Source organism: Erinaceus europaeus, chromosome 10 (genome assembly GCF_950295315.1).
Source record: "Erinaceus europaeus chromosome 10, mEriEur2.1, whole genome shotgun sequence".
In the NCBI taxonomy this organism is placed as follows: domain Eukaryota; kingdom Metazoa; phylum Chordata; class Mammalia; order Eulipotyphla; family Erinaceidae; genus Erinaceus; species Erinaceus europaeus.
Genome location: NC_080171.1, coordinates 111,267,140 through 111,290,214, shown reverse-complemented (window position 1 = coordinate 111,290,214; position 23,075 = coordinate 111,267,140). Strand labels below are relative to the sequence as shown.

Genomic DNA, 23,075 nt, shown 5'->3' with positions numbered 1-23,075 from the left:
TACCGCCCGGCCCTGGCCACTAGCATTTCTAGTCACGTGGAACAGGGATGGAATGCCAGCCTGCCCAAGGCCCTCAGTACCTGCTGTGCACCCCTGGCCTCCATGGACTCTGACCTCCCCAGGGTTCCTTTCCTCTCTGACACTTCCTGCTCCTTGTCCAGTGACAGTGATGTTGATGAATTAGATAAGGAGACGTTCACATGCCTTATTTATTGGGGAGATGAAAGGGAATTGGAAGTCACACATCAGATTAGTGGCACAGCTAACACAGCGGTTTCCAACCAGGGCTCCTTCTGCCTCTTCCCCTTCCCCAGGGAACATTTTTCAATGTATGAGGATGGTTTGGCGTTGTCACTACTGGGGATATAAAGCTGCTATTGGTGCTAGTGGATGAAGGGAGGGGATGCTGCTAAACAGCCTGCAGTGGACCAGACAGTCCCTACAATGGAAATGGCCAAGTGCCCGAACTGAGAAACCTGAACCAATGTCATGAAAGGAGTGAAACCAGCAAATGCCTGTGAGGACATGCAGCTGTCTGAGGATGCAAATCCAGGTGGGCATGTTCTGCCCCTGTGTGACCCTAACATTTCACTAACCAGAGTGCAAAGTAGACGCTGGGGTGCTGGGGTCTTCCAGAGCATGTCCGTGGACCACCAGGCAGGGAATACCGAGTACTGATCTAGAAAGGCTGTACGCACACACACACACACACACACACACACACACACGTAATTAGGGTTTTACTATACTGGGAAGACTTTTTCAGATAGATAGATAGACAGACAGACAGACAGACACTGAGAAAAAAGAGGAAAAGAGACCACAGCACTAGGGGGCTGGGTTGGAACCCAGGTATTGCACATAACAAAGCAGATGCACTATCCACTTGAACTTATTTTGCTGGCCTAACTGACTCAGCTAACCACTATATTTTTTTCCTTTTTGTTGCCCTTGTTTCATTGTTGTAGCTATTATTATTGTAGTGATTATTGTTGTTATTGATGTCATTGTTGTTGGACAGGACAGAGAGAAATGGAAAGAGGAGGGGAAGACAGAGAGGAGGAGAGAAAGACACCTGCAGACCTGCTTCACCGCCTGTGAAACGACTCCCCTGCAGGTGGGGAGCTGGGGGCTCGAACCGGGATCCTTACAGCAGTCCTTGTGCTTGGTGCCACGTGTGCTTAACCCGCTGCACTACAGCCCGACTCCCACCACTATTTTTTTAAAGACAACCTGGCATAAAATAGAAATATGTCGGGCTAAGACTAGTACAGAGACTTCTCCGGAGATAATGTCATGTGAGGGCAGATGAGCTCTCATGGAGCAGAGCCATGAGCAAAAAGTTGAAGTAGGTTTGGGGGAAAAAAACTGGATGTATTCTGTACTGCCTGTGGACAGTAGAGGGTGAGGGCTGGGGGAGGACAGGCAAGGCTAGGGTAATGCATCACCTCCCACACTGGGTGGGTCCCCTGAGCAGATGAAGTTTGTGCAATCACTGTACTCCATCAGGGGCTGGAGAATCTAGGAGTGCTCTCTGGAACTTTCTATCTCTGAGCTGTGTCTACCACCTGGGCAAAAAGCAACTATATTAGGAGTCTTTTTTTTCCCTTCCTTCCTTTCTTCCTTTTTTTTTTTTTTTCAGAAGCAGGTACATTCACTGCAGAAACTCACAGACGATGGGGCCAGGACGTGGCACACCCAGTTAAGCACACATAGTACTATATGCAAGGAACCAAGTTCGAGCTTGCTCCCCACCTGCAGCAGGGATGAGTGGTGAAGCAAGTCTGCAGATGTCTATCTTTCTCTCTCCCTTTTTCTTCCCCTTCTCTCTGTCCTATCAAATAAAAAAAGAAGAAAAAAAAAAAAGGAAAAATTGGCCACCAGGAGTGGTGAATTTGTAGTACCTGCACTGAGTCCCAGCGCAGCAACTGGAGGCAAAAATAAAATAAAAGAAATAAAGAAAGAAACTCAGAGAGGGCACATCAGTATGCTTTCATTTATAGGTATTTGTAGGCACCTGGGAAACTCCTAAGCACTGTTGAGTGCATCTTTTGACTATGATAAAGAAAATAAACTTTTAATTCTTGTGTGCCTGCAATGAGTAGGCAAGCCTGCTTAGATGGGTCCTCAGCCTATGCAGCTCAGAGGTGGTGACATGAACTGAAACCACAGGACTGAGGAGGAGGAAACTAAGCAGGAGACAGGCTGGCAGCCAGGGACAAGAGAGATTCCAGCGCATCCCAGCAAGAAGAAGTGTGGTGCAGTGGTGTGGACATGCGTATGCGCGTAAGCAGACCATCCTAGTCGAAGGGGCTTAGGCCAGACCAGCCGGGGGTCTATTACACTGGGAGAAGAGTGTTTGGGATGTGACAGGAAGATATTCAGATGGGGCTCCTAGCCTGTTGGGAGGCAACAGGGAGGGTGTGAGTAGCCAGGGCCTTGGGTTCACTTTAAGAAGAAAGAGGATGTGGTCATGGAGGTGGTGCAGTGGTAAAGCTTTGGACTCTCAAGCATGAGGTCCCAAATTCGATCCCCGGCAGCACATATGCCAGAGTGATGTCTGGTTCTTTCTTTCTCCTCCTATCTTTCTCATAAATAAATAAAATCTTAAAAAGAAGAAGAAGAAGAAGAGGAGGAGGAGGAGGAGGAAGGGGGAGGGTGAGGGGAGGAGAGGAGGAGGAGAAGGAGGAGGAGGAGGAGGAGGAAAGGAGAAGGAGAAGGAGAAGGAGAAGGAGAAGGAGAAGGAGAAGGAGAAGGAGAAGGAGAAGGAGAAGGAGAAGGAGAAGGAGAAGGAGAAGGAGAAAGCTGGTGAGAGGACCCTGGAGACCAGCTGGTGCAACCTCTTCCCTTACTCTCCAATCCCATTGGCTCATGGTTCTCACCTGGAGCTCATCTCCTTTTAGGACGACCTGTGCTGGTGTGAGGGGAGCAGGAGGGGACAGCTGTGCTAAAAGCAAACTCTGGTAGGGTTGACCTGCAGTGTGAGTCAAAGGGGTGGGGCATCCAGTAAGTAAGGTCTCATCCTGAACCTCTAGGTGGAAACATTGAGTCAGTGGTGATTCAGATCAGGCACACTGTGGAGTCAGGTGGATGTGGGACCGAAGGACATGCTGTGCATGCTGAAATCCAGGTGTGGTGCTCCATGGAGTGAGAGTCTGCAGCTAGAAAGTCAAGGTTGGGTAATAGAATAAGGAAGGAAGCAGTAAAGGAACAAAAGGAAGGAACCTTGAAGACAGAGGGGGTTGCCAAAGATGAGAGGCTGATCATATAAATAGGGGGCTTGACTTTAAACAGTGCTTCAGTGGGGCTGGGGGTAGGTAGGGCAGTGGATTAGGCGCACTTGGTGCAAAACACAAGGACCAGCGTAAGGATCCTGGTTTGAGCCCCTGGCTCCCACCTTCAAGCGGGGGGTGGGGAGTGGGGTTGCTTCACAAGCTGTGAAGCAGGTCTGCAGGTCTTCTTCTAACGTTTGCCCTTCTTCCATAGCCAGTCAACAGGTCAGGTTGAAAGCTGTCAGGAGCTGCTTGTTGCTGGCTTTGAAAGTGACTGGGATCCATGTGGATTCAGTCGGCTAGAAAGGATCGTCAGTTTCCCCAATGAATGGATACTCACGGGATGCACCATGAGAAGGTCGATCCAATGCATCCCAGGTCTGCAGGTGTCTACCTTTCTCTCCCCCTCTCTGTCTACCCCTCCTCTCTCCATTTCTCTCTGTTCTATCCAACGACGATAACATCATCAACAACAATAATAAATACAACGACAATTTTAAAAAGGGCACAAAAGGGAATAAATAAATAAATATTTCTCTCCTCTCTCGATTTCTCTCTTGTCCTATCCAAAAACAATGACAGCAGCAATAACAACAATGACAAACAACAAGGGCAACAAAAGGGGAAAAAAACAAACAGTGCTTCCAGGAAATAAAACAAGGACAGGCAGGAAGCAGCACCTGTTAGTACACATTGCCCACCCATAGAAGGGAAGTTTCACCAGAAGTGGAGCAGTGCTGCAGGTGTCTTCCTTTTTTTTTTCTATTTCCCCATCCCTTCTCCCCATCCATCAAAGGAAAAGGGGTAAATGACTGTCAGGAGTGGTGGTGCACAGGCACCAAGCCCCAGTAATAATGCTGATGATAAAAAGAAAAAGAAAAGCAAAGCCAGTGGAGTGACCTTGGGTTAAGCACTTAGAGGTTAGTGGCATTGCTCAGAGCAGATTCCTGGAAATGAGAAGCAAGGCCAGGAAGGTGACTTAAATGGATGAGCCAAGAGCTGAGACAGTGGTGTCTGAAGAGCACACAGCACAAGTCAATAAAACTGTCCACAGCACTTCCCCTACACCCACTTTCATCCAAATTTTTGGTGTGTGTATTTTTATATATGTGTGTATATATGACCCTCTGAAAAACCTACATTTGATCTGTGTGTATTATTTTAAGACCTGCTTTTACTTACACCCATTAACTGATATTTTGGATTGCCTGCCATATCCCAGGAACTGTTTCCGGTATCAAGATTTGACGCTTGTGGGAACTGAGGCAGATTAAATGCCACAAAAAGTCCTGATATGTCTCCATATATCTAGTTTCTATTGCTAAACTCACATTTAACCTAAGTCATGAACTGCCCAAAAAGCAAGGGCTGATGTCCAAGAACTCAATAAAGGGCCTCCTTGGACATTGTTCATATTTGAATTCAATAGTCTAAGGATGTGCTCTAAGCCATTGTGATTTATAATCAGAAGTATCATTTCTGCCTTCTATCCCTGCTTCTGGCAGCAAGTTCCTAAAGCTCTTGGAACTTACTGAACAAAGAGCTGTGAAACTGTCTCTTGTAATGTTAATGAGTGACTTTTCAAAAGCCTTGCAGAGCTGCTTACCAATGAAGCCAACAATGTGATTAGAAGAACTACTCAGTTCCAAACTCTGACCCTCCAGGGAGCGGAGAGGGCTTGTGGTTTGAGTGAATCAATGGCCAAAGATTTAAGCAATATTCTTAAGTAATAAAACCTTCATTAAAAAGAGAAAAAAGCAAACAGATAAACCCAAAGAGCTAGCTAGGAACAGTGGTTGCCTTCGCTCTCTCTCTTCCTCTCTGTCTCATGTTTTAACATGTGAATGTTCTCAGCTTTCCCAAATAAAATTTAAAATTCCTGAAAGTCATCCTCTCTCCTTAATTCTTGGTTCAGATAATGTGTGCTGAACTTTTTAAATGTTGACGAGACAAGTGCCAGTCCCCTTCTCCCCAATACAAGAGCACCTGGGAGTTCTGTCCTTTCACCCCTTATCTTGCCCTAGGAATTTCTTGCACTGAACGCTTTCTGAGTAATAGCCTCTTATAATAAACTGGTAACCTAGAGAATTGAATGTTTCTCTGCATTCTGTGAAATGTGCGGCAACTTATTTGATCTAAGTGGTGAGCCATGGGGATCTCCAGACTGTAGCCAATTGGTCAGAATCACCTGGGCTTGTGATTGGTGTTTGAAGCAGTGCAAGGGCCACTTAATGTCTGACACTGTCTCCTGATAGAATTGAGCTGAGTGAAGCTGAATTCTGAGATCCCCTGCTGATAGCCAAGAACTGTTTGTTGGCATGGGGAAACCACCACACTTGGAACTGGACCCGGAAGTCCATTTAACTACTATCTTTGTAATGAGCTGTATCTGCAGTCCAAACCGCTACCACTACCAAGGGCTGAATGTGTCTTCTTTTAGACCTGTGCCTCATGTCACATTAGCACAGGAAGTCACACCATCAGCAGAGAATGCCAGACCTACTTCTCCCAGGGAGACTGAAAAGATGACACCTTGCAAATGAGTCTGAAATCTGCCCCAGACCCATATTAGAGTGCCTCTAGCATGTGTCCAGAGGATGGGTCCTGGCAGGCTGACCCAGAGAGCCTTGTTGCAGTCTGTTTGGTTATGTCCATTTTCCTTGGTGTTTTGCCTCCAAAAGTGCCAGCACCAGTGTAAATGTCAGTGGCAGATCTGTGAGTTGGAAAAAAAAAATGATAGTGGGCTGGGAGATTGCTCAATCAGTAGAGCAGGTACTTGACCATGAATGAGGCCTTGGGTTCAAGCTCATTGTTATGTAGCAGTGCCAAGGTCAACACCAGGAAAGCTTCATGAATGATGGAGCAGTGTTCTCTGTGCGTGTTTTTCTTCCTCTCTCTATATCTACAAAATAAAAGAAGTGAAAAAGTCAGTCTGTGAGCCCTGGAATCATGTACTTGCATGGCCAATGTGCTACAGAAGCAAATGAACAACAACAAAAAAATGTGTTATGACATATACAAATAAGGGCCAGAAAAATATCTCACATGGACTGTGCATTGTTTTGCCACGAGTATGATTCTGGTTCTAGCCCAGCCCTTACTGGATTGAAGGACTCTCTGTGCTATAGTTCCTCTCACTCACTCTTGCTCTTGCTTTTTCTCACTCCATCTCTCTCCTTTTTAATCTGAAAAAGTCAGTCTGGAGTGGTAAAGCTCTAGTGATGACCAAAGAGTGTACATAAATAAAAAAGTATTTGTTAGAGGGGCCAGGCGGTGGCACACCCAACTAAGTGTGCATGGCACTAAGTGCAAAGAATGCGTAAGGATCCTGGTTCGAGCCTCTGGCTCCCTACCTGCAAAAGGGAAAGCTTCTTAAGTGGCAAAGCAGGTCTGTAGGTGTCTCTTTTTCTCTCTTCCTCTCTATCTCCCCCTCCTCTCTCAATTTATCCCTTTCCTTTCCAATAAAATGGAAAAAAAATGGCCGATAGGAGCAGTGGATTTGTAGTGCCAGCAGCAAGCCAGAAATAACCCTGGAAGCAAAAAAAAAAAAAAAGTATTTGCTAGTAACTTAAAAAATTTTAATTGAGATTAATTGGGACCAGTATGTATGGCAGTGTTTATAGTTGCCGTAGTGATATCTGAGGTAATTTCTACGGGACATGGATCAAGGGCATCAGTGCAGGTCAGCTGTGGTCCAGAGTAGCCTGTGGACTGCAGATTGGAAAGTAGATGGAGAAATAAGAGGAAGGGGACACAGACCAGGAGGTCAGGGCACTGCTGTGCAGCTGGTCACCTTGCATTTAGAGCAGGCAGTGGTGATGGGTATCAGAAAAAGGAGCACAGGACTTTGATTATTTGGAAAGGGAGCCCTGATGTGAGCAAGGACTCTCAGGTAACTTCCAGGCTGGGGGAGACAGGCAGCAGAGAGTTCATCTTCTGATAGTGTGGGGATCCCAGGGTTAGCATTCCTGAGGTTGTTAGCAGGGTTACTTGGAAGGTTGAGAGGTGCTGGCTGAAAAGAGATATGTTAGTGGCACAGAGCAGGGCAGCAGTCCAGCACTAGAATACCAGTTAGGGCTGCAGGAACTGCAAGAAATGAGAAAAGTGCAGGGGGATGGCAGGGCGAGGCTACACACTGAATCACAGACAGAGAAGTTAAAAGACAAATGAAAAGTGGATTCTGTATTTTAGAAATAGTATTCTTTTTAAAAAAAAATGTTTTTATTTACTTTTTACTTTTTTTTTTTTTTGGATAGAGACAGAAAGAAATTGAAAAGGGGAGGGGAGATAGGGAAGGAAAGAGACAAAGAGACACCTGCAACCCTGCTTCACCACTTGTGAAGCTTTCCCTCTGCAGGTGGGGACCAGGGGCTTGAACCTGGGTTCTCATGCACTGTAATGTGTGTGCTTAAGCAGATGTGCCACCACCACCTGGCCTCCATAAATAGTAGTTTTAGATTTGAAAGAAAATGTGAAACTTGGGGGAGGGGAACCTTTTACAAATCTCCACAAAGAAGAATTAATCATTGGCAGTCAAATGTTAAGCATTGTAAACAAGAAAGTTCTTTATATTTTGTGAACGTATAATGAGACATATCATATTGGGTTCTAACTCAGGAGCACTGATTTGGCAGTGTTGCCCAGAGAAAATTCTATTACCTGATCAGGCAGGTATGCTTTGTAGTCACTTGCAGTAGAATTCATACTGAAAAATAAAATGGTTTTACATAAACATGCATGGAATAGCAAAGAGGATCACCTGAGGACGTAACAAGATAAGAGTAGGATCGGGAGTCAAGCAGTAGCGCAGTGGGTTAAGCGCAGGTGTGGCGCAAAGGATCCCGGTTCGAGTCCCCTGCTCCCCACCTCCAAGGGAGTCGCTTCACAGGTGATGAAGCAGGTCTGCAGGTGTCTATCTTTCTCTCCCCTTCTCTGTCTACCCCTTCTCTCTCCATTTCTCTCTATTCTATCCAACCACGATGACATCAACAACAACAACAATAAATACAGCAACAATAAAAAAGGGCAACAAAAGGGAATAAATCAATAATTATTTAAAAAAAAGATGAGTAGGATCACACCAGGGACCCACCAAGCCACAGGTGAGTGCAAACACGTGCAAACACATCGACAGAGGGACTTCAGGAGAGACTCCTGGGGCTACACGTCCAACCTACTTGGAGCGACCTATACCAGTCCGGCGGTCTGCCAGTTGAAACACCACCTCCCCGGTCTGAGTATAACCAATAAAAAGACAGCTGAAGGGAGGAGAATTTAAGCCTCACCAAGTGACAAGTATGGGTCCCACTGCTGTTGCCCCTCTGGGTCTGGAACAGCATCAAGGAAGCCCTACATCAACATGCAAGCAGGTGCTGGTATGTCTGTGCATGTCTGTGTTAGTGTGTGCATGAGTGTGTATCTGTTACATGGAAGCTTGTGCTCCTCTTCTGTTAGCTGCACTAATGACTAATGTCATCATCTTAGACAAGTTTCCAAGGATGACAGATCCCTTTTGGTTGAGGATATACATCCTGTGGATACTGTTTTATTCTGACAGTATACATCTTTTGCCTATAGTCACAACAGAAAGCAAGATCCCTGGTAAGCAGTTGACTTCTCTCTTTTCTTCTGAAATAGGTATCTGTTCAGTGTGAGAAGTATCTTCTTTGTGTGTGGCTGGTGTCTTCATAAAATGTGAGACTATATTTTGTCTGTCTGTTTTGCAGTACCAGGGTCTTAAGCCGGTGTGACAACACCACTCCTAGGCTGACTTTTTTGCTTGTTTGTTGTTTTGTTTATTTTTACCAGAGTACTGTTCAACTCTGGCTTATGGTGGTGTTTGTGTATGTTGGGGGGATTTGGGGGGTTGAACCTGAGATTTCAAAGCCTCAGGCATGTGAGTCTGTTTGCATAAACATGGTGCTATCTACCCTTGCCCCTGACTCTTTCATTCTTTTTATTTTAAATACAGCAAGAACTAGGTGTGTGTGTGTCGGGGGAGACACCACAGTGCCACTCCACCATCAGTGGGGCTTCTCCCAGTATTGTGATGCTCTTATGTTGTGCCCACACTCAAACCTGCTGCCTCACACATGGCAAGGCGTGTTTTTTTATCAGCAGTGCTATCCCCCAGACCCTATTATCTGACTCCCTCCAGCTATGGTGACTGGTGCCTAGGGAATGGTCTAGAGAAAGAGAGAAGACAACATGCTGCTTTGAAGTCCAGCCTCTGACAGAATGTTACTTTTATTTTATTTTATTCTTATTATTTTTTTGCCTCCAGGGTTATCGCTGGGGCTTGATGCCAGCACTACGAAACCACTGCTGCTGGAGGCCACCTTTCCCATTTTGTTGTCTTTGTTGTTGCTGTTATTGTTATTGTTGCCATTGATGTTGTTGTTGGATAGGACAGAGAGAAACTGAGAGAGGAGGGGAGATAGGAGGAGAGAAAGTCAGACACCTGCAGACCTGCTTCAGTACTTGTGAAGTGAACTCCTGCAGGCAGATAGAACTGGTACTCTTACTCCAGTCCTTATGCTTTGCGCCATGTATGCTTAACCAGCTGTGCTACCACCCAACCCCCAGAATGTTACTTTTTATGCTCCAGGAAAACAGCCTATTGATTCTGTCTTTCTGCTAGAAGTATGCACCTTGGATCACAGTGTTAATGTCGTCTGTACTCACGGTCAGCAGCTTAGCTTTCTAAATCTGATGTCAGCTGATGACTAGGTGTAGCTCCTCTTGATGATCAGGTAGAATTGATTCAGAAGTGTTTCCACTGAAAACTGAGAAATGTTATGCATGTATAAACGATTGTACTTACCGTCGAATGTTAAATATTAATCCCCCCAATAAAGTAAAAAAAGAAGTGTTTGCCCTGCTCATGTAATTCAGACTAGCAGTAAATTGTATATAATTGTCTCTTTATTTATTTATTTTTCGTTTATTATCTTTACTTATTTGCTAGAGACAACCAGAAATTGAGAGGAAGAGGGATGTAGAGAGGGAGAGAGACAGAGGGACACCTGCAGCACTGCTTCACCACTCACCAAGCTTACCCCCTATAGGTGGTGACCAGGGCCTTGAACTCAGTCCTTGTGTAACATGTGCACTCAACCAGGTGTGCCACCAACCAGCCCCCAATTCTCTCTATCTCTAGAAATGTTTATAGCTCTCCTCTACCCACACCCCACCAGTAACAACAACAACAACAACAATAGTAAGAATAAATAAAAATTTGGCTATGTTTGTCTTATGCTCATTTTGGTTCAAATTAGGAGGGTGTGTGAGAAAATCATATAACTATGTGAGTAGAAAAAATGACAGCTTGTTAGTTTGAACTTGACACTCAAGTCCCAAGTGGGAGAATTTGCCATGTGCACAACCTGGGTTTGGGCCTGACACCCACTACACTGAAGGAGGCCTTGGTGGTGTGGTTTCTTTCCTTCTCTCTCTCTCTCTCTATTCCTTTTTGTTGCCCTCATCATTCTTGTTTAATAGGACAGAGAGAAATGGAGAGAGGAGGGGAAGACGGAGAGGGGGAGAGAAAGACAGACACCTGCAGACCTGCTTCACCGCCTGTGAAGCAACTCCTCTGCAAGTGGGGAGCCGGGGGCTTGAACTGAGATCCTTATGCCGGTCCTTGCGCTTTGTGCCACGTGCACTTAACCCGCTGCGCTACAGCCCAACTCCCCTCTCTTTCTCTCTCTGACTCTTTGTCTCTATCTAAAAAAGTCAGCCCCCCAAAACAATTAAACCAAAAACCAAGGGAGAAGGGCACATCTCCAATTTTGTTCTAGCCAATGTCCTATTTGTTTCTCCCCAGACAGACCTTCTTACATCCTGGACCCCTGAGGAGAAGACATAGGCATGGCTGACAGTGCTAACCACCTGCCCTTCTTCTTCGGCAACATCACCCGGGAGGAAGCAGAGGACTACCTTGTGCAGGGGGGCATGAGTGATGGACTCTACTTGCTGCGTCAGAGTCGCAACTACCTAGGGGGCTTTGCTCTGTCTGTAGCACATGGAAGGAAGGCGCACCACTACACCATTGAGCGGGAACTGAACGGCACCTATGCCATCGCAGGTGGCAGGACCCATGGCAGCCCTGCAGAGCTCTGCCATTATCATTCCCAGGAGTCCGATGGCCTGGTCTGCCTCCTTAAGAAGCCCTACAACCGACCACCTGGAGTGCAGCCCAAGACCGGACCATTTGAGGACCTGAAGGAGAACCTCATCAGGGAATATGTGAAACAGACTTGGAATCTGCAGGTGGGTCGTGAGTAAGCAGTTCTGTGAACACATGCTCTTTTTCATTATCACATGTGAGGGGAAGAGCTGCACATGAAAAAAGAGAGAGGAAGACACACCAAAGCAAAACTCTAGTGTATGTCACTGGAGATCAAACTACGACTTCAGACATGCAAGCCCAGTGTTCTTACCAGCTACATTATCTTCCAACCTAAATGTGTGCTCTTATGCTTATGAGACTGTAACTCCACCATAGACGGACAACCATGTCCTTGTCTATCAACTTGGACCAAGAAAAATCTTGCTCTAAGAAGATAGCACATCCTTTTTTTGTGGGCATGTTCAAGAGGCAGTCTCCTGGGCCACTGATGGTTTCTCCAGTGGAAGAAATCATTGCCACAAGACATTCTTTCAGAAAGGCATCAGCAGGTACCTGCTGTTTTCATTTACCTAAGGGAATTATAGCACACAAAATGGCCTTTGATGTTGTAACATAAATTTCCACAGCTCTGTTTTTGAGAACACATATAATCTCACTAGCCTCTTTTGGGATGCTTCTTATCCTGTCTACTGTGTGCCATGATTTACCTAACTAGTATCTATTGGTTAAACAACTAGTTGAAACACTTCTTTGTTTTCAAATAATCCTGCCAATAGCCTCTCTACTAATTAAGCTTTTATGTACCACCTATAGGATTAATCCTGAGCTGGTTAGGTTTGTAACAGGCAAAGGATGTACATACTTGACCTGGATGTATTGACAATGTCCTATACAGAAAGTGTCCAGGGGATGAGAGTTTAGATCCCTGTGTATACTCAGTCGTCCTAATGTCAGACACCAAGAGGCTAATTGGCAGTCTTCACTGAAAGCATATCTTCAGTCATTACTCTTCATTTCCTCAATGTGTACCCCCCTAGATTTTTTTGTTGAGTTCATTTATACACATAGATGCAAGAGAGTATAATTTTTTGAGGATGATATAATGGATTCTTTTACATTTTTAATTAAAATTTTTTTACCTACTTATTATTGAATAGAGACAGAGAGAAATTGACAGGGGAGGAGGAGATAGAGAGGGAGAGATACCTGCAGCTCTACTTCACCAATCTTGAAGCTTTCCCCCTGCAGGTGGGGACCAGAGGCTTAAACTTACCCTCCCTCATGTGATGTCTGTCTCTATCATCATTTCCAGAATGTCAGGTATAAATGATTACACATGTGTAAAATGTTCAGGATGTCTTCTCTACTCATTGTAGTGGACTTTTGAGTTGACTGCTACTGTGAGTACGGTGGTGATTAGATATTTGTTATAGCTGGGTAATGTTCTAAACCCTCACTCTAACCTCCATTCACTGTGTTTTGGCTGCCTCTCTGGTATGGGAAATTGTCTTCTGCCTGTGAACATGCTAAAATCCACCACACTGCCTCCTCTATGTTCCCTCTTTCTCATCCCTGATTATCGGATGATTATTTTATAAATTTTCACCTGTGGTTCTTTTTATAACCTCAGATTATAAGATTTTAGTTCATCGTTTGCCAGCATGGAGAGTTCTCCCCTCTAAGAACCCCTCCATCAGTCTTGTTCCCATTTTTGCTTTCCATGCTGCTATGTCTATATTGCCAAGGTTCACTTTACTTCCTTGGTGATCACCTCTTGCGCTTACAGCCAACAGACTTAGGAGTACTCAGAGTGAATTCTTGAAGAGAACAAATTTTAAAACACACAGATTCTTTGTTGTTCATTTAAGCTTTATTAGTTATAAGAAATAAGTCCAACACAATATGACGAGTTCTACTGATAGTTGACAACCATGATACTCAAGGGCAGAAGGTTCACCTCTAGACCTCATGAGGTATACCAGATGGTTTTTAAGGCCCTACCCAGCTTTTAGATGCTGTATCTCTGCAGTTTCAAATGAATTTGAAGGTATTTAGTATGAAGATCTCATTGTTTTTTAATTATTGAAAAATGATATATATATTTAATTTTATTAGTGGTCTAATATTGATTTACAAAATTATGAAATAACAGGTTATAATTCCATACTGTTCCCACTACCAGAGTTCTGCATCCTCATTCCCTCCAATGGAAACTGCAGTAGTTCTCCCAAGGTCACAGATATGGATTAACTATTATTTCTATAACTATCTATATATTTATATATTTGCCCCCTCTTTTTATGATCCTGCTTTTTCTTCCTTTCAGAGTCGCAACGGCACTTATTACTACTTCTGAATGTCCTTACTTTTTTTACTCCTCTTTCTCTGGGTCCTATTGGAGTTGAGGTTCAGAACCTTCTGATCATCTTCCCCTAATATTTCTCTCATGCTGGGGATAGCGACCAAAATTATTTATGGGGTGCAGAAGGTGAGAGTTCTGGCTTCTGTAATTGCCTCTTTGCTGGACATGGGCAGGGGCAGATCGATCCATACCCCCAGTCTGTTTCTGTCTTTTCCTAGTGGGGTAGGTCTCTAGAAAGGTGAGGTTCTGGGATACATTGATGAAGTCACCTACCCTTGAAGTTCAGGATGGAATCAGGAGCATTTGCAATAAAATATGAAGCAGGACAAAAATGTTTAATAGGCAGGAACCAAAAAGTGGGATAGAGCAGATGAGAATAGGGATCTTATGGTGGAAACAAGCAAGGAAATTTATTTTAGGTTAGGGGCCCATGAATTTAGTAATTTTTGCTTGAGTTTGATAGCTGACATGTAGGTGGACTAAAAATATTGTCTGGGAAGATGGTGTCAGACTTGAGAATAAGGCTAGAAAGCTGGATTAGTTCAAATAGTAGTTCCCAAACTTAAGGAAAATATATAAATACAATTAAGCATTTACCCCATCTATCTTGCCCAGGGCCCATATATATGTGAATATATGTATTCAATCATATTTTGACACATAAGAACTCAGGACAGATTGCGAATAATTTCTACACTGCTTAATTAAAGAAAAAAAAATAAAGCTATCATCTCTCTGCTCTCCTCTCCTCCTGGCAGGGTCAGGCACTGGAACAGGCAATCATCAGCCAGAAACCTCAGTTGGAGAAGCTCATCGCCACCACAGCCCATGAAAAAATGCCCTGGTTCCATGGAAAAATCTCTCGGGATGAGTCTGAGCAAATTGTCCTGATAGGATCAAAGATAAATGGAAAATTCCTGTAAGTATAGTGTCATTTCCCATTAAGGTGCCCCCTCATCCCCGCCCCATCATGGGGAGCTAAGAGACACTCAGCTACCTTATTGCTAAACTCCACATGATACCAGGGAAGGGGTCATACAGTCATCTGACAGAACACATGCTGACCTGCTGTGAAGGCACTGGGAATCACAACTCTCATCTGCAAGTCAGCATTTGTGTTGCCCAGTTTGATTCCAGAGTGGACATTTCTCTTGGTCATTGAACAAGGCAGTATTTAAAGCAAACATTATTCAGCTATATATTCAGCTTTTAGTGGAAAGCATAAGATGCAGGATAATATCTGTGACTATTCATCTAGAATCAGCACACTAAGTTATCCATTCCCACACCCCTTAGAGCTCTGATTTTAAGTGCCAGTGAGGATGATATTCTCAATGGAGTATTATTCATCAATTAAAAAAATATGCTATTGTGTCCTTTGGGATAAAGTGGATGGAAATGAAGAAGATTATGCTTAGTGAAACAAATAAGGAGGTAAAGGACAACTTTATAATGGTTTCACTCTTATGCGGAATATAGAGAACTGAATATGAGTGTGAACAAAAATGTCAACCTATTAAGACTATGAGAGAACTATAGTTCTGCCCCATGGGAGTGGAAATGGGGATACAGACCTTTGGGTGCAAGAGTGGTGGAAAAAAAAAGACTACACTGTAAACCATTACTTAATAAAAGCTCTGAAGTTGAGAGAGAGAGAGAGAAAAAAAACAGATGATAGGAAAAAGAATTTGCTGGGAGTCATTTTTTGTTGTTGTTGTTTTTTTTTTTTTTTTTTTAATTTTTTTTTTCCTCCAGGGTTATTGCTGGGCTCCGTGCCTACACCATGAATCCATCGCTCCTGGAGGCCATTTCCCTCCCCTTTGTTGCCCTAGCCTTGTTGTGGTTATTATTATTACCATTGTTGATGTTGTTCGTTGTTGGATAGGACAGAGAGAAATGGAGAGAGGAGGGGAAGACAGAGGGGGGGAGAAAGACAGACACCTGCAGACCTGCTTCACCGCCTGTGAAGCGACTCCCCTGCAGGTGGGGATCCGGGGACTGCTGGGAATCATTTTTATGAATAATGGTTAGTGTAGCTATTTGATCAAAACAGGTTTGCACCTCTAGCCTCATAATGTCAGAAATGAGATGTGTGTCAGTGTCACTGATTTCCTTGGTGCTAAATCTGAATCTTAGTATTAGGCCTTGTGACAAGCCACTTCAGGAAAGAATTAGTGGGCAGGAGAAGATGAGAAATCATTCTGGATAGCGGACTGATTTGGCTAAGGTCACAATGAGGTAGACCACTTGTCTTTGTCACTCACTGTGCTATGATATTCCGGATAAAGAGTCAACCTCTCAACTTACTTTGCATGCTTACAAACAGCAGGCATGTGGAGTCAAACCCAGGTGATTCTAAATTAAAAATAGAAGTGTTTACTGAATAGCCATCTATGTAAAGATTTTTCTATTTTACCAAAATGGCTCTTATTAGAGAAGTTTTTTTAAACCAAATACTCTAAAAGAAAAGAAAAAAAAAGTGGTTCTGGAAATAAGGAGAGACATCCTGAATGTTTAGACAGTGATCCCATGGTGGAGAGAAAACTTTTTTTTTTTCTGCAATGTTGTCAGCTCATTTTCCCCCTGAGGTTTGAATTTCTGTGAACTTCTTTAGAATAACTTCCAATACAAATGTCATGGGACTGTCTATATAACTTCCTGGCATCTCAGGAAAGGCCTGATTGCATAATCCAAATAACCAGTCCTTTCCTTCTTGCTGATGTGGTCGCCCGCTCTTAGATTTGGTAGGGGACATCTATGGTCATTGAGACCTGCCTGTTCCCCACTTCTGCCCAGAGCCACTCTGGGGCAGCTGGGAAGTTCAGCTATATGTTGGTTCCTTCCCACTAAGTCTTATGTTACCCCACTGAATGTGTCTCCTGACTACATTCTAGTCATTTAAACCAGTTTATCCAACCCTGGGCCAGCATTCACTAGTATCCATGGTTTTATTGACACAGAATTTTATCCTGGACTTTGGAGATGGAAGCATGTGCTATGCAAAAAACCTGTCTTGTGGGGGTCGGGCGGTGGCACAGTGGGTTAAGCGCATGTGGCGCGAAGCGCAGGGACCGGTGTAAGGATCCCGGTTCGAGCCCCCGGCTCCCCACCTGCAGGGGAGTCGCTTCACAGGCGGTGAAGCAGTTCTGCAGGTGTCTATCTTTCTCTCCCCCTCTCTCTCTGTCTTCCCCTCCTCTCTCCATTTCTCTCTGTCCTATCCAACAACAAAGCAACGTCAATAATGGCAATAATGACCGCAACGAGGCTGCAACAACTAGGGCAACAAAAAGGGGGGAAAATGGCCTCCAGGAGCGGTGGATTCATGGTGCAGGCACGAGCCCAGCAATAACCCTGGAGGAAAAAACAAAACAAAACAAAACAAAAAAAAAACCTGTCTTGTGGAGCTCACATCCCCAGAAGAGAATTAGACTCTTAACAATGAAGCAAAATTTGCACAGCACATTGAAGAAACATAATAGAACATGCTTGGTTGTGGTGGTGGTGGTGGTGGAGGGAACATGCTTGGTTGTGGTGGTGGTGGTGGTGGAGGAGGAGGAGGGGTGTGTGCGCGCCAGGATTCTGCTTTTTGTTTGGTGGCAATGCCCTCCCTGTGAAGGAGACATTTGAGCAGAGACCTAGAATCAGGTGGGAGCCATCCCAGAGAGAACAGTGTTTGTATGTGTAAGGTTGAGAGAGTTTGCTCTGAATCAGTGTGCCTGCAGGCCAGCCACAACCCTAGATCCCTGTAGTTAGTGAAGGGGGAGGGGGCAGGTATAAGAGTTGGGCCTCTGAGGCTTCTCAGGTACTGAGAGAACTTTGTTTTAGATGTGTCGGTTCTCATCTTTGGGAAAATTAGGTGTAATGCCTATAGCTGGGTATAGAAAAGACAGTATGGGGCTAGGCCTGGCACACCTGGTTAAATGCACATGTGCGCAAGGACCAGGGTTTGAGCCCCCACTCCCCCGCCTGTAACGGGGACGCTTCACAAGTGGTGAAGCAGGTCTGCAGGTGTTTATCTCTCTTCGTATTTATCTCCCCTCCTTTCTCAATTTCTCTCTTTCCTATCAAATGTAAGGAGAAAGAGGGAAGGGTGGTGGATATCCACCAGAAGCCATGGTTTTGTAGTATGAACATCGAGCCTCAGCCATAACCCTGGAGACCAAAAAAGGAAAGAAAAAGAGAAAAGACAAGACAATATAGAGACTATGTTATGCACATCCTTATGCACAACACTTGAATCCAATCACAATACTTACTTCTCTGTAATTATCTCTGGGATTTCCCTGTCTCGTGCCTGAACACAAGAGTTATGTTTAGTGGCCTGAGTGCTGTACAGCCCTGCTGAGTGGCTGTGCACTGTCTACCTCTGGTGTGGTTGCTGCTGTATAGACATCCTCCTCTGTGCATGTCTGTGTCGGGGTCATTCGTCTGCATCCTCCACTGTCCTCTGCACATTGCAGAAAGGATAAAGCAAGAATTTCAGGGCCAAGGCTATCACAGAGATGCTGTTCTAGGATGGGTCTCCTCACCTTAACCTTCTCAGGTGATATTTATAGTTCTTTGTCCAGTCTTGTTTTGCCTCATGACACTTCCCCTCGCCCTGCAAGGACTGCCTCATTCTTTTTTGCTAATGGCTTCCTACACTAGTCTGTTTCCACCCTTTTCCGGATATACTGGTGCCCACTCTTCTGTCTCTCATGCCTCTGCTGCTTTCTTCACCCTACCATGTGTGGGGACAATGGCTTCCCTTGTGACCCCATCAGAGACTCATTGAGGCAGCTTGCCTTGCTCCTCCGGCAACATCTGGCAGAATGATAAGAACCCGGGACCCTCTCAGATCCAGAAATAAGAGTCTAATTTCTGTGACTCCTGATGCTGGGCTTCATTAGCTTGAATTAAGCCCTGCCATGAATCATACCAAGCACTTTGTAGAAATTAATTAGAAGCTGCTTTCAAGTCATTAATGAACACAGTTAGCAAGGCCATGGAACACCAGCCTGAAGAGATTGAGTGCTTATAGCTCTTATTAAGAGGGGTCATGGTATTTGTTGAGAAATCTCTGGCTTACATTATAGTTCAGAGTAGCAAAGACCTTGAATGGAAGTGGGTGCTCTCTACTGTTGGTCATGGGTCCTTGCTGTCATGCCTCTGATGCGGCGGCTGAAGCAGTGGAGAGGCCCTTCCCAACGCCCCAGCACCTCTACCCTGTTTCCACTGTAGTCCTTGTTTGGACATACTCTGTAATGGTAGTGTGAGCAAGCCTTTCCTTTCCCATATCACAAATCTGTGAAGACCCTGGAAATGAACACAGATTATTATTTCTAAATAAGCAACAAAGTAAAATAACATGGAGAAAAAATAGATCCCTCAAACTTCAAATTGCCCAACTGGATGGTGTCCTGGAAATAGTGGCTGACTTTGCTTCCAGTCTTCTCATAAAGGAGGTGTGAAATCTATTTCTATTTCTATTGACAGAAAAACTGAGCTAATGTGTCTTTATGCCAATGGGTTCAAATTTATTTTGTTTAATTTCCTTCAAGCAAGAATTGAGGCAGGCACAGCGGAACTTATCTAGAGTTGTCAGGCAAGTGAGAGTTAAGAGTTTGTAGTGTCTGATCATAGCAGTTGAGCTGAGACATCTGTTTGTGTTAAGGCCTAATTAGCCAGTCGTTTTTCTGTTTTTCAGTCTGCTGTTTGTTTTAGTATATGATTGCAAATACATAGATTCAGAGTCTCTGTTCCAGATATAAAACTGTTCAACTTTGGTGTCAACACTTTATATGAAATGGACGACTTAAATAAAAATTCATTATTTCACAAAGGGTGTTTTTACTTTTGTATTTCATGTTTATAGTCTTAAGCTAACCAGTCCTCCCAGGGACTGTTTTTTTTAAATATAAAGATAGAAGGTGAAAGACAAAGGGTGAAAGAGAGTCAGAAAGAGGAGAAACACAACACCATAGCACCACTCTACTGCTTATCAAGTTACCCTTTTGTATGGTGCCTCATGTAGTGGTTAGGGTCTTGAACCCAGACCCTCATACATGGTAAATTGTACACTCCACTGGGTGAGAAATCTCCTGCCCCTCAAAAGTTAATCTTGATAGATAATCTGATTAGAAGGAAAATACTTTTTTTATTATTGATAGATACTATTGTGTCAGCTGGAGAATACTACATTAGAATCAACATTTGTGGAAACTGGATTAAAAAAGTTAAAAAGAAAATTGTTAAAACAGAAATGGTAACATGGCCATTGAGAAATGTCTGTTATGTAGTAGATGGAGAGAAAACATTGGAAATACAGTAGAGTAGAAAAAAAAAGAGTATGAGACTGTATTGATAAAACTGTAACAAAGCAGTTTAAAATGCAGAAGATAGAGGGCAGGGAGATATCACTTCAGAGGCTTTGAGGTTTCAAGTTTAATCTCTGGAACCACCATAAGCCAGAACTGAGCAGTACTCTGGTAAAAATAATAAATAAATAAATAAAGCAGACAATATATCCCCAAATTCAAAAAAAAAAAAAAAGGTTTTTTAAGGCAGATCGGACTGCCTGTGGGTACAGCCCCTGCCTGTTCATTGGCTATATGATCTATTTTTAAAAAATTCTTTTTATTGGCGGTCAGGCAGTAGCACAGCGGGTTAAGCTCACTTGATGCCAAGTGCAAGGACTGGCGTAAGGATCCCGGTTCGAGCCCACCGGCTCCCCACTTGCAGGGGCATAGCTTCACAGGTGGTGAAGCTGGTCTGCTGGTGTCTGTCTTTCTCTCCCCATCTCTGTCTTCCCCTCTTCTCTCCATTTCTCTCTGTCCTATCCAACAACAACATCAATAACAACAATAATAATAACCACAACAATGATAAAACAACAAGGGCAACAAAAGGGGAAAAAAATAGCCTCCAGGAGCAGTGGATTCATAGTGCAGGCACCAAGCCCCAGCAATAACCCTGGAGGCAAAAAAAAAAAAAAGGAAAAAATTTCTTTTTATTATCTCTATTTATTTATTGGATAGAGATAGCCAGAAATCAAGAGAAAGGGGGAAACACTGGGAGACAAACAGAGGGATACTTGATGCTCTGCTTCACCTCTTCCAAAGATTTCTCCTTGCAGGTGGGGGCCGGGGGCTTGAACCCAGGTCCTTGTGAATTATAGCATTTGTGCTCAAACAGGTGCACCACCCAGGCCCCAAATTTTCCAGATGGATTGTGTCTTAGAAATATTAGCCAACTTTGATCCCAGTTTTCTCATAAAGGAAGTACGTATCTATTTGCATTGGCAGAACATCAGAGCCAAGGTGACCATATGTATTGGCTATTATATCTATAACTGTCTCTCTCTCTCTCTCTCTCTCTGTATATATTGGAGGATAGCCCTTAACACTTGCCTTCACAATGCTTACAGTGTAGAGGAACATAAAATTCAAAGTGCGTAACCAAGGACAGCACATCCCATTCTTTACAGTCAGCCTATCTAAATTAATGATACCATGACTACCCCAGTATTATTCTAAATTTTTGTGTTTATTTGGTTACTGCCAGCCTCCTTGGTTCAGAATGCCATGAGTGTGTACTAAGGAAAGGGTGGTATCTACACAGAATCAGGGCTGTGTAAACCAGAGTGATGGGACCACTGTCTTGACTGGCATCTGCTGGAGGTAACAGATGGTAACAGATACTTGTCACCCTGAGTCACTAAGACAATCCCTTTCATCAGTATTATATTAAATACCTTCCCCACTCTCTTTGCACCTTCCAGGGGGATTGGATGACAGGGGTATTCTTTATTTACAAACAGGCTTTAGTAATCCTTTTCAATGAAAATCACCATCAAATGTATTCACAAGGCAGCACAGTTCTTCAGACACAGAGTTAGCTTGTAAGAATACACGCTTGCATTCTCATGAGAAGGGAACGACTGTGAATTAGGAGAAAGAGTGAGGAATAATTTCAGTACCTTCCAGTCAGTTCTGTAGAGCATATGCAGAGTCCAGAGGTGAGGTATCAGCAGTACTATATGTGTGTGTGTGCGTGCGTGTGTGAATAAAACCCTAGGATAGGTCACAGCACTGGAGTCTACCCCTGAATTTTTTGAGCTCACAATGTCTGGTATATTCGTGTGCATTTCTTTCTTTTTTATTTCTTTTAATATTTAGTTATTCCCTTTTGTTGCCCTTTTTTTTTATTGTGGTAGTTACTATTGATGTCGCTGTTGTTGGATAGGACTGAGAGAAATGGAGAGAGGAGGGCAAGACAGAGAGGGGAGAGAGAAAGATAGGCACTGTAGACCTGCTTCACCACTTGTGAAGCGACTCTCCTTCAGGTGGGGTGCCGGGGGCTCGAACCGGGATCCTTACTGCAGTCCCTGCGGTTTACGCCACATGCGCTTAACCTGCTGCGCTACCACCCGACTCCCAGCTTAATGTGCATTTCTAACAACAACAACAACAACAACAACAAAAATCTCTATGTGATGTTGATGCTGCTGTTCTGAAGACAGTCATTTGAAACCTTCTTAGTATTTATCACAGGGTCTGCAACCATGTATATAGTTGGGAATATTACTGTAGTATGTCCCAAATGCTGTATTGTTTGACTGGTGGGATGGAATTCACCTTAAAATAACTTCTATTGACAGAAACCTACGTAAAACCATTAATAAAGCTCAGTCATTTAGTAACTATGACTTAGACCTCAAGTCATCCCTTAGAATCTGGATTTGCTCAGTGACAAAGTGGGGAAGTTCATCTTTATTTCTTTGCCTCCAGTGTTATTGCTGAAGCTCCGTACTGGCACTACGAATCCACTATTCCTGGCAGTCATTTTTTCCCCATTTTTTTTATTAGATAAGACAGAGAGAAATAGAGGAGGGGAAGACAGAGGGGGAGAAAAAGATAGACACCTGCCGACTTGCTTCACCACCTGTGAAGTGACTCCCCCTGCCAAGGGCTCGAAATGGATTCTTTACACTGGTCCTTGTGCTTTGCACCACGTGAGCTTAACCCGCGGCGCTACTGCTGGACCCCCTCATACTTTGTTTCATTACTTATTCTTTTTCCTTTATTTTTCTTATAACACTGTTTAGCTTTTGCTTATGGTGGTGCTTGGGCTTGAGCCTGGAATCTTAGAGCCTCAGGCAATAAATAGTCTTTTGTCATAATCACTATGTTCTCTCCCTACCTTTACTTTGTTTCTTTAAACCTTTTACTTTTCTATTTTTTTAAATATTCTTTTTTAAATTTTATTAGTGACTTAATATTGATTTACAGAATTGAGATGACAGCAGTAGAATTTTGCACCATTCCCATCA

The 23,075-nt window shown here is 43.8% G+C and overlaps 1 protein-coding gene across 9 annotated transcripts in view; it reads left to right on the top strand.

Moving 5' to 3' along the window:
* The window catches only part of SYK (spleen associated tyrosine kinase), an 89,521-nt gene that overhangs the window by 27,910 nt on the left and 38,536 nt on the right, over positions 1 to 23,075 (top strand). For 7 of the 9 annotated variants that reach the window (XM_060200517.1, XM_060200520.1, XM_060200518.1 and 4 more), the window contains 2 exons: positions 11,098 to 11,543; positions 14,524 to 14,684. In XM_060200517.1, the coding sequence (XP_060056500.1) occupies positions 11,142 to 11,543; positions 14,524 to 14,684 (563 nt within the window). In that variant the 5' untranslated portion in view covers positions 11,098 to 11,141. The remainder of the gene's footprint in view (positions 1 to 11,097; positions 11,544 to 14,523; positions 14,685 to 23,075) is intronic. The other 2 variants (XM_060200515.1, XM_060200516.1) reach the window with 1 other exon arrangement.